General features: G+C 43.9%; 1 protein-coding gene across 1 annotated transcript in view; it reads right to left on the bottom strand.

Moving 5' to 3' along the window:
- kcnh4b (potassium voltage-gated channel, subfamily H (eag-related), member 4b) overlaps positions 1-17,544 on the bottom strand; it is a 188,330-nt gene that overhangs the window by 115,031 nt on the left and 55,755 nt on the right. Inside the window, exons 3-4 of the mRNA XM_085966463.1 lie at positions 11,720-11,851; positions 668-798 (exon numbers count right to left, since the gene is read on the bottom strand). Of these exons, the coding sequence (XP_085822589.1) occupies positions 668-798; positions 11,720-11,851 (263 nt within the window). The remainder of the gene's footprint in view (positions 1-667; positions 799-11,719; positions 11,852-17,544) is intronic.

Below are 17,544 nucleotides of genomic sequence, written 5' to 3'. Positions count from 1 at the left end.
GCATTGACTATAGTTAAACAATAGCACAGCGTTGTACAATACAAGACTGAAAGATGAACTGAAGATATGATTTCTCATGAATGCCATGATTGATTTCTCCAATATTCAGGAGAGCTGGCCCACTCTGCAGTTCAGAGTCTAATAGGACATTTAATTCTGTTCATCACGTGCTCTTATTATTCACTAGAGCAGGCCTGCAATTAGCTCCAAAGCCTGCTTCCCTACTTTACTGTCCGGCAAATGTCTAGATATTCAGGGGAGGTATACAGTCAGTGCCTTGATTTGAAGCAGCTGTGTGCCAGTCTATTAATATTTACCTAGGAAAGAAGTGTCAGGGTCAGTTGTGGTACCTCCCCACCCCTGCAGTCCTGCACTGTATGTCTAGTAGCGGTTGCTTTCTGAACCCTGTGCTTGAAGTAGCTGTGCGCCACTATATTAATACATCTCCGAAATGTGAACCAGCAGGGCCAGTCTAAGGGCCCTCACCAACTTCTTACCTTTTTGATAAAATTGTCCAACCCAACTGAGACCAGAATGATTTTAGGATATAAGCAAACGTACTATCAAACATCACCATATGTTGGGGAAAAAGTGGAAGACACTATTCATCCTCAGCTTGTAATGGAACAATAAAGTAGGTAAATTCATAGAAAAGGGACATACTCACGTTGTTCAGTGTAACTTTATTTTTGTCTCGTTTTTGAAGGTGGCTGGTCAGATGGTAGAGGACTGTTCTGCCCTGTCTGCGTGCAGCACTAAAATGGGATCCACTACTCTTTTTGTTCTTGCGCTTTTCCTCTGTTGAGAAGAACGGAAGAAGAAAATAAAAACTAAACTCAGGCAATACAAATTCACTTCAAGGGGGGGGGGGGTGGGGGGGGAAAAGAGACATCTAGCCTCTCAACTGGGTCTTCAGGATCTTTCTAGTTTCTGTTCTCTGTTTATGAGGTCATTTGAAGTAGCTTGAGGAAGTTTACAAGATAGATACGGATGAGGAAGGACAAAGTGTTCTCTTAGCTCATCCCTTCAGGAAGGCTCTACAACCCTCCATCATGATATCGAACTGTTCTTAAATGATTTCAGTGTTTCGCCTCCACTACCCTACTGCAAATGTTGGATCACTTTGCATGACAAAGAGCTTCTTGGTACCAGTCCTAAAGTTACCTTGAACTTGTCTGAACCATGCCACTTATTCTACTGTCACAATTTAGTTTATCTTCTCTATACCCTTTCATACCTTATATACCTCTCTGTTGCCTTTTCTGAAGTTTCTCTCATCTTCCCTCATATCTCAGTTCTTTGATGCTAATTGATGCTAAGCTTGCCATATGCTAGCCAGTAATTAATTTTCTATAATATTTGTATCTCAAGGTAATACAAACACAATCATTATCAGAGAAAATTAGACATGAATATTCATGTCACAGTGTGAATAAAGTGTTTAAAACTATCAACAAATCTGAATATGGTATTCATAACTGATGTTCATTCCAAGTACACAATTCAAGGTTTTAGATATTAAGGAGATGTTACAAAGCACAATACACCATTCTATAAATTTCTTCAAACAAACTATCAGACAAATCCATAGCATCAGAACTGTTTTTCCTTTCACGATAAGTGGGAAGTATTAGATCGTGTTTATGATATGGAAGTTATATGTCAGAGGTTCTACTGAATGTGGATGTGTGGCAAACGATTGGAGAGCGACCATTTTTTAAAAGGGAGACAAAGCTAATCTGGGTAATTAGGAACAGGAGCAGGCCATTCAGCCCCTTGAACCTGTTCTGCCATTCAATTAGATCATGGTTGATTTGAATCTTAACTCCATCTACCTGCGCTGGTTCCATAACCCGTAATGTCCTTGCCTAACAAAAATCTATCAATCTCAGTTCTGAAATTTCCAATTGACCTATCCTCAACAGCTTTTTGGGGAAGAGCGCTCCAGATTTCCACTACCCTTTGTGTGAAGAAGTGCTTTCTGACATCACCCCTGAACGGCCTAGCTCTAATTTTAAGGTTATGCCCCGTTGTCCTCGACTCCCCTACCAGGAGGAAATAGTTTCTCTCTACCTATCCTATCAAATCCTTTAATTACCTTAAACACCTCAATTAGATCACACCTTAATCTATATTCAAGGGAATACAAGCCTAGTCTATGCAACCTGGCCCCATAATTTAACCCTTTTTAGTCCTGGTATCATTCTGGTGAATTGGCACGACTCTCGCTCCAAGGCCAAAGTATCCTTCCTCAGGTGCGGTGCCCAGAACTGAATGCAGTGCTCCAGATGGGGTCTAACCAGAGCTCTGTACAGCTGCAACATAACTTCCATCCCTTTGTCCTCGTGAGGTAAAGGCCAACATTCCATTAGCTATTTAAATTATTTTTTTGTACATGTCCACTAGCTTTTAGTGATTACAGGCCAGTTAGTTCAACAGCTGTATAAGAATAACTCTAGAGTCTCTTAAGGATGAAATTACTATGTATCTAGATAAATAGCAAATAGAATTAGCCAACACAGATTTCACAAGGGGCGATTGTGCTTGACAAACCTCATAGAATTCTTTGAGGAGGTAAAAAATGCACATGGACATTAGGAAAGCCTTTCTCAAGGTACCACGAGAAGATTAAGAGGTCTGGAATTAGGGGGAGAATATCAAACTGGATTAAAAATTAGTTCGAAGGAAGATAGAGGCCGCGATTTTGTCATCGGTGTCGGGTTGGGTGCGGGTCAGCTGGTTTCCGGCTTCCAGTCCCGCCCCCAGCTGCTTCCACTCCACAGACGTGATTTTACCTTTATTGAACTTGTTAAGTCTGTCCTGCGGGCTTGCCGGCCAATTAACAGGAAGCGGGTCTGATGATGTCATTTGATGACGTGCCATCTGCCAGTTTCCTTAAAGGGACCACATACAGTTTTATTTTGACAGTTGATTTCTCAGTGTTTGACACATTGAGGTGCTGAAAACACTGACAGTCACTGCACAAAGGTGACCTCTTGCACCCAGGCTCTCCAACGACTCCCTCCATATGCTGGAATAGATGCAGGTGAGGTGACACAAGTGAACTGTCACTGGTGAGAGAGGTTCTCCCAATGAGGTGGCACTGGACATATAGTTGGATTTAAAAACTTGTAAGCTAAAGAAATCTGTAAATGTTTTAAAAAAGCAGTACACAACATTTTCTTTGCTCTGAAACTCACCATGTGCAACATTGGATCCTTCACACCACTTCTGCGACTGTCATCATTTCACAAACATTACACCAGACTCACAATGTGCCACACTTACCTGGCGTGGTTTCCGGACGTCGGGAAACCAAGCCAGAAGAGGCAAAATCCAAAAACAGGCTGAAAACTACTGGCAAGCACCTGTTAATAGGCAGGTAATTGCCTTTAATCCGCTTCCCACTGCTAGGTGTTGGGTCCATTCGCAAATCGGGGACCCAACACTTGGGAAAGCTGTTTGGAGGCGGGTTGACAGTGGGATCAGAACCTGCCATCAATCAAATCGAATTTAACCTCTGACCCGCCTCCAAACCCGCCCTCTGAGCGCCGGCAAAATCGCGGCCAGAGAGTAGGAGTTACGGGCAGTTTTTCAGAATGGTTGGAAGTGGATAGTGGACACCCTCAGGGTCCAGTTCTTGGGAAACTTCTGTTCATGGTGTAGATCAATGATTTGGATATAGGCTTAGAGGTTTCCAATTTTGCATGTGGTACCAAAATAGAAGGAATAGTTAATTCGTTGGAAGACAAAAGTGTAGTGTATGTACTTTGCAGAAGGAACGATATTCTGCAGCCCCTGTATACTGCAGTACCAGTAGTGACCACCCCTGTATATAAGCCTGTGTAGTAACTTTGCATAGTTAGTTCCAGTTTGTCTCCACTCAGTAAAGACCCGTTATAACCAACTCCTGCAGTCCGTGTCTCAATTACACACGGACATAATACTGGCGACGAGCAGATCCGAACTTACCTACAGTCTGCACCACCTCATGGGGATCCATCCCTGAAGCGAAGTTGTCAGAGGTCGAGGCCAGAAGGAAGAAAGAAAAAAAAACAAACAGAAGAAACGGGCATCGACCGTGGGCAACTGCCTCTGATTCATCGGAGTTGAAGATTTGCAGGAGAGGCTGTCGAGAGCGGGGCTTGGTTATCCTGTCTATGGTGTTCCAACTAATCGGGCTGGTGGCAGGTAGTACACTGATCCTTCCTGGGCTGCGGCGGGCTAGAGCTCGATCGGGTGGCTTTTCAACGGGGCTGAGCAGCGTTGTCGGGAAGAGGAGAGAGGGTGGAGCACACAGGGCGCGGCCAGTGCTACGAAGTCGGGCAGCGTACAGACCCGAGAAGAGGGAGGAAAGTGTCCCGCAGGGTTGCTCTGACGACGGGGAAATAAAAGAAATTAGAAGCGCAGAAAGCCGCGAGGAGCTGCAGTTTGCCACGGGAACCGTGGAGAGCGGCGTTAGCAGCAGCGCGGGGGGAAGTGCGCGAAGACCATAGGGCGTCGCCATCAAGGCATAAAACGCCAGCAACAGCGCTAGCAGCAGCGGAGAAGACGGAAAGCGCGGGAGGCACCATTTTGTTAAATCGGGGAAGAAGGCAAAGCGCGGGAGTTGCCATCTTAGATTTCCAAGATGCCGAAGACTGGCAATATCACTGCCTTCGATAATGCAATAGGAGACTGGACCACGTATGTGGAAAGAGTCGAAGTATATTGCGAGGCAAACGAAGTAGCCGATGAGAAAAAGGCATCGGTACTACTAAACTTAATGGGCGCAAGAACGTACGGCCTATTGCGGAACCTGATTACTCCAGCCAAACCGATGGCGAAGAGTTTTAACAAAATTGTTGATATCCTACAGGAACACCTAAATCCTACACCGCTGCTGATAGCAGAAAGATTTAAATTCCACAGGAGAAATCAGCATAAAGATGAGAGCAATGCTGATTACCTTATGGAACTACGCAAGCTATCAAAGCACTGCCAGTTCGGAGCAGGACTGGCAGATACCCTACGGGACAAATTTGTCTGTGGACTCCTATGTGAAGGAACCCAGAAGAGGTTACTCTCCGAGAAAGAGCTGACGCTAGATAAGGCTTTCAGCGTGGCAGTATCGTACGAAGCAGCAGCAAGGGGAGCTGCGGAAATACAGCAAAAGCCACAGGAATACGGCACCCATGAAATGACACGGGGATTTGAAAAATGTTATCGCTGCGGCAGAACAACCCATGACCAGAAGGACTGCTGGTCCAAGGACAAAATATGCAGGCAATGCGGAAAGATGGGACACAGTGCACGAGTTTGCAGGTCTGGGAAGAAGACTAACGACAACAAAAAGGCTACTAAGGAACAGTACAGGAAAGTACAAAAGATGACGGACAGTAGTTCCGAAGACCAGATGAGCGATAGTGAATCTGGGAACAAGAGACTAAGCTGTCTCAAACTTCACAACGTAATCACAAAAGAGGATCACCGAACCATTTGGGTCACCCTCACGATAGCAGGGTCCCAAGTCAAAATGGAATTGGATACAGGATCAGCCCTGACCGTCATGAATCGACGAGACTATGAGCGGCTATTCTCACACATACCCTTGAAAGAGACATCCATTGTCTTGAAGATGTATACGGGGCAAAAAGTATACCCCAGAGGGAAAATAAGGGTGCCTGTCGAATACAACGGCAAGGAAATACAGAAATTGTATCTGCACATACTGCAAGATGGTGGACCACTGTTATTGGGACGTGAATGGATCAGAAAGATAAGTTTAGACTGGCACTCCATTCAGGCACTGACGGTGGCTGGTAAAAAGGATGATGACGTCACACCTGGACGATTGTCAAAAATCTTAGCTAACGCCAAAGAGGTATTTCAACAAGAACTGGGAACTCTTAAAGGCGTAACCGCCTCAATAAAAATAGAAGAGAATGCAATTCCCAAGTTTTTCAAAGCAAGACCGGTACCATATGCAATTCGCCCAGCCGTCGAGGCAGAGCTGGAGAATCTGGAGAATGCAGGCGTGTTATCTAAGGTAGACTGGAGCGAGTGGGCGACACCCATCGTTCCTGTCATGAAGAAAACGTTAAACAATAAGTCTGAGGAGCCAAGGAAGGTTCGCATCTGTGGGGACTTCAAGGTGACGGTGAACCCAATCCTTCACACAGTACAATATCCTCTCCCGAGGATAGAAGATATTTTCGCCTCACTATCTGGAGGGAAGCGTTTTACAAAAATTGACCTAGCACAAGCATATTTGCAGATGGAGGTTGAAGAATCCTCTAGGAAGTATCTCACGATAAACACTCACAAAGGTCTTTACCAGTATAATCGACTGGTATTCGGAGTAGCATCAGCTCCGGCGATATGGCAAAGAGCGATGGAACAAGTCCTGCAAGGGATTCCGGGGACCCAGTGTTACTTGGACGACATCCTAGTGACAGGTGAAGATGACAGTGAACACCTTGCCAACCTAGAGCAGGTGCTCACTAGACTAAGAGAACATGGGCTACGAGCCAATCGCCCCAAGTGCGAGTTTTTTAAGAAACAGATATCGTATTGTGGCCACGTGATTGATGAAGAGGGGTTACATAAGTCCCCTGACAAAATTGAAGCGGTAGTTAAGGCTCCAGCGCCTGAAAATGTGTCGCAACTGAGGTCATTCCTCGGATTGGTGAATTACTACCATAGGTTTTTGCCGAATTTGTCCACAATTCTGCACCCACTGAACGCCCTACTACAAACTGGAGTAGCATGGAAATGGAGCGATGAATGTAAGCGGGCCTTTCAGAAGAGTAAAGACCTAATCACTTCAAGAGAAGTATTGGCTCACTACAACCCATCACTACCGATAAGACTGGCGTGTGATGCGTCTCCCTACGGCATTGGAGCGGTACTGTCACATAAACTCCTTGATGGTTCAGAGAGGCCGATAGCTTTTGCGTCACGCACGTTAACTGCAGCCGAGCGTAACTACGCCCAGATTGACAGAGAGGCCCTCAGCCTGGTGTGGGGGGTGAAGAAGTTCAATCACTACCTGCACGGTCAGAAATTTACTCTACTAACTGATCATCAACCTCTTGTCTCCATTTTCAACCCTCAGAAGGGCGTCCCGATAATGACAGCACAACGGCTACAGAGGTGGTCCCTTTTCCTAGGGGCACACCAATATGACATCGAGTACAAAGGAACTAAACAGCATGGGAATGCTGATGGATTGTCGCGCCTACCGTTGTCGACGGTGGAAGAAGCACCTGCAGTGGATCCTGTGGAGATATTCCACTCGACCATCGTCGAATGTCTACCTGTGACGAATGCAAACATAGAAAAGGAAACACAAAATGACCCGACACTCTCCAGGGTCTATGATTTAACGGTGAAGGGATGGCCAGCACATGGCGAACCACTGTTGCCAGCATTCTTGCCAAGAAGAGAACAGCTGTCAGTGTGCAGAGGAACCTTGATGTGTGGATCCAGAGTAGTAATTCCAACCAAATTGAAGGATAGAGTGCTCAATGAGCTTCATGAGGGTCATCTGGGAGGGGTAAAAATGAAGAACTTAGCCAGAGTGTCTGTGTGGTGGCCGGGAATCGATAGAGAAATCGAAGAGATGACCAAGAGCTGTACAGGATGCCAGAAGGTCCAAAACGCCCCACCACAAGCCCCTCTACATCCATGGGAGTGGCCCTCATCTCCATGGCAAAGGGTGCACATTGATTTTGCTGGTCCATTTATGGACTTGATGTTTTTAATTGCGGTGGATGCACATTCAAAGTGGCCAGAGGTAATAAAAATGTCCTCAACCACCACAGAAAAAATTATCACAGTCTTACGAACCATATTCGCCAGGAATGGGCTGCCTGAACAGATTTGCTCCGACAATGGACCACAGTTTGTGTCTGAAGAGTTCCGGAGGTTCTTAAAGAACAATGGTGTTAAGCATTACACATCCGCCCCATATCATCCAGCCACCAATGGATTGGCTGAGAGGTTCGTTCAAACATTCAAGAAGGCTATCAAGGCAATGTGTAATGAAGACATACCCCTACAACACAAGGTGGATAACTTCTTGTTTGCCTACCGGAATGCGACACATGCGGTTACCAACCAAACTCCAGCCATGATGTTCTTCAATCGAAGACTACGATGCCGCTTGGATTTGGTTAAGCCAAACATCAGAAGAGATGTGGAGAACAGGCAGTTTCAGAATATGAATGAAAGGCCGACCAGGAGTTTTAAGATAGGTCAACCAGTTTTGGCCTGGGACTACCGCACAGAGAAATGGCAGCCAGGAACGATCTGCACACGGCAAGGACCCCTAATGTATACCGTGGATGTTGGAGAGAGCATTGTAAGACGCCATGCTGACCAGATTCTAGAGTCACTGGAAAACGTCAATTCCACACCACGATCCGATACACCTGGTGATGAAACCGAAGTACCAATTGCATCTACCTCAGAATCGGGAATATTGGAAGCAGACGAACCCAACAACGACGTTGATTCCGAATCAACTCTGCCAGAAGAACCTGATACCCCAAAGAGGCGTTATCCAGACAGAATCAGGAAGCCTCCTCAAAGACTGAACTTATAATTGCTTAACTTCAGCTAATGTATATGACAACTGTAATTGCAAATATGTTATTTAATTATTAATCGAATGTTATGTACTGTTTAGCTAAAAGGGGAGGAATTGTAGTGTATGTACTTTGCAGAAGGAACTATATTCTGCAGCCCCTGTATACTGCAGTACCAGTAGTGACCACCCCTGTATATAAGCCTGTGTAGTAACTTTGCATAGTTAGTTCCAGTTTGTCTCCACTCAGTAAAGACCTGTTATAACCAACTCCTGCAGTCCGTGTCTCAATTACACATGGACATAATAAAAAGGAAACTAATGGGATATTGGCAAGATGGCCGAATAGGCTATAAAGTAGCAGGTAGAATTCAATATTAGTAAGTGTGTGGTGATTCAATTTGGTAAAAAAAAGCAGTAATTATACTCTGAATGGAAGTAGGCTTAGTGCTGTGGAAGAGAATGAACCTAGCAGTAATCATGCCTCTGATTGGGAGCTTAACACTGGGGAATAAAAATGGCATGTTGTTGCAGGGTTAAACCCTTCATCAGCACAAAGGGTCAGGCATCATCACCAACTGTTTCATTTTGGCAAGCGGGATTATCAATTTGGGAAAAATTGTCAGAGTTCAACAGCAAAAATAAGGATTAAAAAAAATGTGCTTCTGCCTTTTCTGTAGCGGCTTAGTGGCTTGATGTTTATTAATACACACGCGAATTGTGTCCAGTCTTTCAAGATGATCGTGACTTCGAGAAAATAAGACTTCTCATATCTCCATATCATTACCGTCTCATCCACCCTCATCTGCCTCAGTACTGCCTGCAAATTGAGTAGTACAAAGAATAAAATCCACCCTTGGCTGCTGACACAGAGCTCGATAGTAATGCAGCTTTATCCACACTGAACTGCTACATCATAAAAGGAAATATCAACAACCTCTGATGGAGTGAAATTACTCTCTGCAATATTAGCAAACAATATTCATATCAAATTCCTTTATCTGATATTTTAATGGAAATGCTAACCATTGTATTTTAAACAGATTATAATAATGGATAAAGGAATTCCTATGAACTTATTAAATGTGCAAATGCTAATATCCTAAAGCACAATTTTACGCTCCCGAAAGTCAAAGCTAAAGAAACATTAAGGGCGTCATGAAAAGAGCAGAACATTAGAATTTATTCACGACACTCCATAATATGCATTATTCTTTGACCATTAGAGCCTATTCTTAATATCTAGTATGTGGATAATTGATGATATATCACATCATAGCACCACTTGTTGATGTTAGCAGCTGAGAGCTGCTTTGGAACGGCTTTCAAAGCACTGTGCAGTCTTAATATCATTGATTCTGTGTTGTGGTGCTCCTCAATCTGTACGCATTGTCTTGGAAGTGATAGGTTCAAAGTGGCTCCAACGTTTTGTTTTTAATTGACGGTGATAATTGTAGCACAGTTGAAAAAGTGTTGCGGTAGGAAAGAAAAAAAAATCCCTTTGAAAAATCAACTTTAAAAGAAGCAACTTTATAAAAATATGAATATTGTGGAGCCTTGCAAAAAGTTAGCATGCAAGTAATTAGGAAGGCAAATGGAGTGTTGGCCTTTATTACAAAGGGAATGGAGTATAAAAGTAGGTAAGTCCTGTTACAACTGTACAGGGCGTTGGTGAGACCACACCTTGAGTACTGCATACAGTTTTGGTCTCCTTATTTAAGGAAGGATATACTTGCATTGGAGGCAGTTCAGAGAAGGTTCACGAGGTTGATTCCGGAGATGAAGGGGTTGTCTTATGAAGAAAGGTTGAGTAGGTTGGGCCTATACTCACTGGAGTTTAGAAGAATGAGAGGAGATCTTATTGAAACATATAGGGGGAAAAATTCAGTTGTTTGCACCTCCCATTAGCGCCTTAAGAGGGCGCTAATGGGGTGCAAAGCAACTAGCGCCCGGGCGCGGCAATGTTTGCGCCGCTCGCAAAATTAACTAGACATTTTGTGGCGGCGCTAAACACTACCGCCACGATCTCCTGCGCCGGCAGATCGTGATGTCAGTCGAGTGCGCAATGCCCCGGACCGGATATTGAGTGGCGCCCCCTGCCTTACCACCTGCCGCTAGCAACGACATGTTGAGGGGAGCGTTTTGCAGTCAGAAAGGGACTGGGTGAGCGCTATTTAAAGGCGACCGCTTCCTGCCTTTTTTTGTTGGTGACATTATTGCACCACGCATTCTGAGAGAGAGAGAGAGAGAGACTGACTTCTGGAGGGATTCAACGCTGTGTGAAGGAGTTTTGGGTACTGAGCAGCGGTTCATTTTGATTTGCCCTTCCTTGCTTCGCCAGCGCTCTGAGGTAGCGCCTCGCTCCTCGGCCTTTGCGCCTTAAGACAGGTGTGAAGCGCCTGATTTAGCGTTCCAATCATCTCCAGAGGCGATAAAAGCCAAGTTTGCCATTGGAGGCGATAATTAGCGCCAGGCGCTAAACTTTGCGCATGGCCGATACTGAATTTTTCCCCCATAAGATTCTGAAGTGGCTTGACAGGGTAGATGCAGAGAGGATGTTTCCCCTCGTGGGGGAATCTAGAACTAGGGGGCATAATTTCAGAATAAGGGGGCACCCATTTAAATCAGAAATGAGGTGGAATTTCTTCTCTCAGAGGGTCGTGAATCTTGGAAATTCTCTTCCCCAGAGAGCTGTGGAGGCTGGGTCATTGAATATATTTAAGGCGGAGATAGACAGATTTTTGAAAGGTAAGGGAGTCGAGGGTTATGGGGAGCGGGCAGGGAAGTGGAGTGGAGGCCAAGATCAGATCAGCCATGATCTTATTGAATGGCAGAGCAGGCTCGAGGGGCCAAATGACCTACTCCTGCTCCCACGTCTTATGTATGTTAATACATTATAGATAATATGAAGTTCTCTTTGGGTTTCAGTCCTGTATCACTGACAGTGATGGTGAGTGCAGTCTCTACTGATTACATCTATAATCTATACCACAGGGATGACAATGTAATCACTGGAACTTTAACAAGTAAAAAAGTATTGTTCTGGTGACCGCTGAACTGATTGCTGGGAGATTGGGCAGAAGTGAAAGCATTTGTATAAAAATCAAAGAAACAGCAAGTAACCGTATCAAGTCCCACTAATGCTCTTACCTTCCTTCCCGTCTCCCTGGTGGTTTTTGCCTCGGGTATCTGTGACATCCTTAAAGGAGACTAGGAACAGCACAACCTCCCCTTTCTCATTTTTAATGGGAACAATGTCAAGCAAACACCAAAATGCAGCTCCTGTAAGTGAAGAGCAGTGAAGAGTACAATCAGCAGTTTAGTGGGGTGATGTATCCAGAAGACAGCAACACTGATTCAGCGATCTAACTGAGGGATACATCAAACATCTGTTAAGGTACTAACAATAATGGAGCTCTTACAAAACTTGTCATAACTATTCCTTCCAGAAGTGTTATTTATCACTTATTATTACACTTATAATACATTAAATGATTTAGTGTAGTACACACATAAATATAACTGCAAAGGTTATTTCTGATGTTGAGTTTATTGCCAATTTAATTCAGATCAATAGAAAATTTGCCCCTTGGTATCACAGCTTCCTAAACAGGTTCAATTAGTTAATATCAACTAATATCATCGAGACCACAAATTGTCCATGTTCCTTGTAGCACTGGACGGGTGATTTTAACCCTGCACAGCAAAAACTGGGTGGTGGGCAGTCAAAATCGCCTGCGAGACTGACCTGTTGATGTCCTGCTGTCTTCCCGCAGGTTGTAACTGCAGCCTATTCTTCTGAGCAGGTGGAAAGGACACCCACTGGAAAACAGCGGGAGTCCTTCTTTGAGTATGCAGATCAAAATCCAATGATGTTATCAGGGCCTGACTGCTATTTTCGCCAGAGGCCTGCGCGGGGAAGCTGTGGTGGCTTTCCTGCGCAGGCCAACCTAGTGGGAAGAGTCGGGGGGCCTAAAAATGCCCAAAAAGGTAATATTTTTGACTTTCCTTGTGGGACCAGGAGGGACCCCACAAGGAAAGTTTAGGCCTCCCCTGCCGCGGGCTTCCTCCCCTCCCCCCGATCGCAAGGCCCCCGTGACCCCCTTTCTGGTGGCATATCTGAACGCTGGTAACCGTTCCTTCAGTACCCAGCGGTGGCCTCCTGCCTCCCAACATTCCATTCCTGCCCGCCAGCCAGCTGTCACCTCCCGCTGGTGTCTGTCGGTAGACCGACAGGATCTATACAGTTAAAATCTCCCGGGCCTCACGCTGCCGACATTGGGGCAGTTGTCTGCCCATCTCAGACCCTACCCACATGAATGCTGCCCCGAGTTAAAATCAGGCCTTGGGTCTCCGTTTCCTTCTCATCTTAACCAGGCTAATTATAGTAGATCGCTAGGCCTGTTAAATAGGAATTAGTAACTTAAGATACTGGGACTATTTCCAACAGGGTAGGGAAGGCGAAGAGAAAATTCAAAAAAAGGTCGTAAAATTATGAAGATAGTTTGAATAGGGAAAGACTATTTCCTCCGGATGCCAAGTCAGTGAGGAAGGGTCATCCATTAAAATTGCCACTAACAGAGTTAGGAAAGAGTTTAGGAGAAATTTCTTTCTGTAGAGGGTTGTTGCGGCATGGAATTTGTTTCCACAGGGAGTGATTGAGGAAGAAACCATTTTATTTTTTTGAGAGAAAATATTTTATAAATATTTGAAGTAGATAAGGGGAGAGAGCAGGGCAATGGGATTAGTTCTGGATTGCTCCAGCAAAGAGCCAGCACAGACATGCTGATTGAGTGGCCTTCCTCTGTGCTGTGGCATATAACTAGCAGAGCAACAGGCCAGCTAAAGTTTGTTTGATTTGTTTAGTTTGGCTCAATAGGAATCAAACTCACCAAATCCTAATGTCGAAAGCCAGAGTGAAAAAAATAAGCCCTCAGGAGTACTACTGCACAGCACAGACATCCAGGAAGTACTTCAGTGTTTAAAAAAATACTTCAAGCCCATGGTCATTTGGCTGACTCAGTTTTGATAACTCTCATAGAAACTCACATTTGCTCTGTTCCCGATCACTTGTATTAACCTCAGGCCGGAAGCAAACATTGTAGTCCTTGTTTATTCCAGTTTTTAAAAAAAATTCTTAATATTTAAGGGGTAGTATTTTTATTTGTCCATGAACAACACAGGGTTCGATGGATTAGAATGACGTTGGATTTGAAGGCATATAGCACTAAATGACCATGACTATAGTAATTGCCAGATTTTCTTTATGGTAGAGGCAAATATAGGTTGTAAAGTCAAGCCTACGTAAATGAATAACTGATAAAAAAATGTTTGAGAATAAAATATCCATGCACAAATCCCTTTTCTATCTTTCCCACTGATAGCTGTCTCTGTTAACTGAATAACTGTTAAGTGAATAAAATGCTTGAATGAATTGCAAGTCTGGATTTATTCATTTAAATTTTGTACTGCCTCGCTAAAGTCCCTTTTGCCAATCAATGTGTTATGTTCTTTTTACAAGCACTTTGTCGAGGCGTGAAAATCGTTTAGTAACCAATTCAGTAGTGTTTTAGAGTCTTTTTCACCTCATCAGATGCGGGGCTCAAGACTTTTGACAATGCGACAAATGCTTCCGTTCAGGTGTGAATTGTCTCATCAGGCACTAATGCTCAAACTTTGTGATGCTTATAACTTACCCATGTTTCAGCGGCGTACAAGCCCTTTGGCAACAAACTGTAGCAGATGGTCGTGTCTATTTGCAACACTCAATTTCTGATTGGTCCCCTTGGAGGACAAGATACACCCAATAGTTTGCCTGGAATGTGTAATTGATCCTGCCTGCTGGAGTAATCAAGATCTTTACAATGTGTAATTTGATCCATTCATTGTGACAGCTGGCTCCAGAGCTCACAATGCTAACACTACTGCTTTAAGAGAACAGACAGAGCTCACCCTCCCGGGTTCGGAGCATTCACAGTGCTCACACTGCGGGGTTCAGTTAGGAAGGGGTGAGACCAAATTTTGTTACTGTGAATAATGGAAACACTACCTCGAAAGAAGGTGGTCCTTTTTCTTGCTGATAGTGAAAATAATTGCGATGCTCAAAGGGCTGAATGATTTCCAGATTCCCAGAGTGAAACCGCTAAGCAATTTGGTGTATCCCAGCCTTTTTAAAAAGGATTTGTTGTGTTGCACTGAATGTGTATATTGTAATGAAGCAAATTACATAAATACTTTCAGTTTTTCATTGAAACCGTGTGACTGTTTTTTTAAACAGTACTGTAATTGCAATCCAGTTTGCATTTCAATGTTAGATTATTGATACAACAGTTAAAATGGATAAAAGAATAGAACAGCTAAATCATTAAAATTACTTGGCAAAATCATTATTCATTTAACAGGTTGTCTCTTTAGTATATATCACAGAAAGAATATTCCTCTTACATCTCTGAAAGACGCATGAAGCAACTTATCAAAGGCTTCCGGAGGGCTTAGAAAAACTGGATGGCCACAGGTTTCACAAGTTACAATCAATGTTGAGGCTAGTTTTGGAGTATGTCAGATAGTTTTAGTCACCCCAACTTGAAAAGGATACAGATGCATTTGAAAGGGGTTAGGATGATCCCAAAAATTCGAGGACTAACTGATCAAGAAAGGCTGAGTGAGTAAACTTAATTATTTTCACTACAACAGACTCCAGGAGAAGGTATTTGATTCAAGTCATTTAACACCTTCAAAAGGGAGCTGGATCGATATCTGTTGAGAAGGGGGACTGAAGGTTATTGGGAAACTGAAAGCTCTGCTTGATTTTTTTCAGGGAAGCAGGGGATGGAAGATAGTGTTCCTTAAAGTAGGGGATTGGTGGTGGGGTGGTGTGAAGGGAAATGAATCCGTGATAGGATGATAAAACATAAGACACTGGATAAAGTGGGTTTGATGAGGGTCAATTCAGCAATCCCAGCTAAAGTACTGTGTGCTGGAAGAACAGTGAGCTGGACTTGCCAGATACTGCTCATGAATATTGTTTAAATACAATACTTGTCCAACAGGTACGAGGCTCTTGCAGCCTGTGTGGACGAGAGTAGTGACAGCAGGAAAGATGAGCAAACTGACCACGGCACCATGGTTCAGGGGGCCATTCAAGTTGGGGGTGTAAAAAGGAATGTAGTAGTGGTAGGGGACAGTATAGTTAGGGGGATAGACACTGTTCTCTGCGGCCGAGAGCGTGAGTCCCGAAGGCTGTGTTGCCTGCCCGGTGTCAGGGTTAAGGACATCTCCTCCGGGCTGGAGAGGAAGGAGTGGGAAGGGAAGGATCCAGTTGTTGTGGTCCACATAGGTACCAACGACATAGGTAAGATTAAGAGGTTCTGCTGAGGGAGTATGAGTAGTTAGGGGCTAAATTAAAAAGCAGAACCACAAAGGTAATAATCTGGATTACTACCTGAGCCACAAGCAAATTGGCATAGGGTCAATAAGATCAGAGAGTTGAATGCATGGCTCAAAGATTGGTGTGGGAGAAATGGGTTTCGATTCATGGGGCACAGGCACCAGTCCTGGGGAAAGAGGGAGCTGTTCCGTTGGGACGGGTTTCACTTGAACCATGCTGGGAGCAGTGTCCTGGCGAATCGAATAACTAGGGTTGCAGATAGGACTTTAACCTAAATAGTGGGGGGGGGGGGGGGGGGGGATGAGTCAGGTGAGGGGAAATTTAGAATGTTAAAGAAAAAGGACAAGGCAATAGTGCAGGGTAGCGATAGGGGTAATGATAACCAGAGTGTGACAGGAAGGGACAGAGCGTACAAACGTAAGAGTGTACCAGCAAATAGGGTCAGAGTAGGGAAAAAAATGTTAAAAAGACAAAATTGAAGGCTCTTTATATGAATGCATGCAGCATTCATAACATGGTAGATGAATTGATGGCACAAATAATAATAAATGGGTATGATCTGATAGCCATTATAGATACGTGGTTGCAAGGTGACCAAGGCTGGGAACTGAATATTCAGGGGTATTTGACATTTCGGAAGGATAGGCAGAAAGGAAAAGGAGGTTGGGGTAGCTCTGTTAATAAAGGATGAAATCAGTGCAGTAGTTTTTTAAAAATTCATTGATGGGATGTGGGCGTCGCTGGCTAGGCCTGCATTTAGTGCCCATCCCTAATTGCCCTTGAGAAGATGGTGGTGAGCCGCCTTCTTGAACCGCTGCAGTCAAAAAATGATATTGGCTCGGAAGATCAAGATGTAGAATCAGTTTGGGTGGAAATAAGAAATAGAAAGGGAAATAAGTCACTGGTGGGAGTAGTCTATAGGCCCTCTAATGGTAGCTATACTGTAGGACAGAGTATAAATCAATAAATAATGGGGGCTTATAAGAAAGGTACTGCAATAATCATGGGTGATTTTAATCTTCATATCGATTGGACAAATCAAAAATTGGCAATGGTAGCCTTGAGGAGGAGTTCAAAGAGTGTATTCGGGATGGATCCTTAGAACAATACATTGTGGAACAGGCTAGTTTAGATCTGGTAATGTGTAATTAGACAGGGTTAATTAATGATCTCATAGTAAAGGATCCTCTGTGGAAGAGTGATCATAACATAATAGAATTTCACATTCAGTTTGAGGGTGAGAAACTTGGGTCTGAAACTAGTGTCTTAAACTTAAATAAAGGTAATTACAAAGGTATGAAGACAGAGTTGGCTAAAGTGGACTGGGAAAATAGATTAAATGGTAAGACGGTAGATAAGCAGTGGCAGACATTTAAGGAGATAGTTCATAACTCTCAACAAAGATATATTCCTGTAAGAAGGAAAGACTCTGAGAAAAATGAACCATCCGTGGCTCACTAAGGAAGTTAAGGATGGTATCAAATTGAAAGAAAAGGCATACAATGTTGCGAAGATTAGTGGTAGGCCAGAAGATTGGGAATTTTTTAGAAACCAGCCAAGGATGACAAAAAAATTACAAAGAGGGAGA

This window comes from Somniosus microcephalus, chromosome 24 (genome assembly GCF_052327205.1).
Source record: "Somniosus microcephalus isolate GS21.2 chromosome 24, FLI_Smic_1.0, whole genome shotgun sequence".
Classification (NCBI taxonomy): Eukaryota; Metazoa; Chordata; class Chondrichthyes; order Squaliformes; family Somniosidae; genus Somniosus; species Somniosus microcephalus.
Note: the sequence above shows the minus strand (reverse complement) of the source record. Positions and strands in the feature narration are given on the sequence as shown.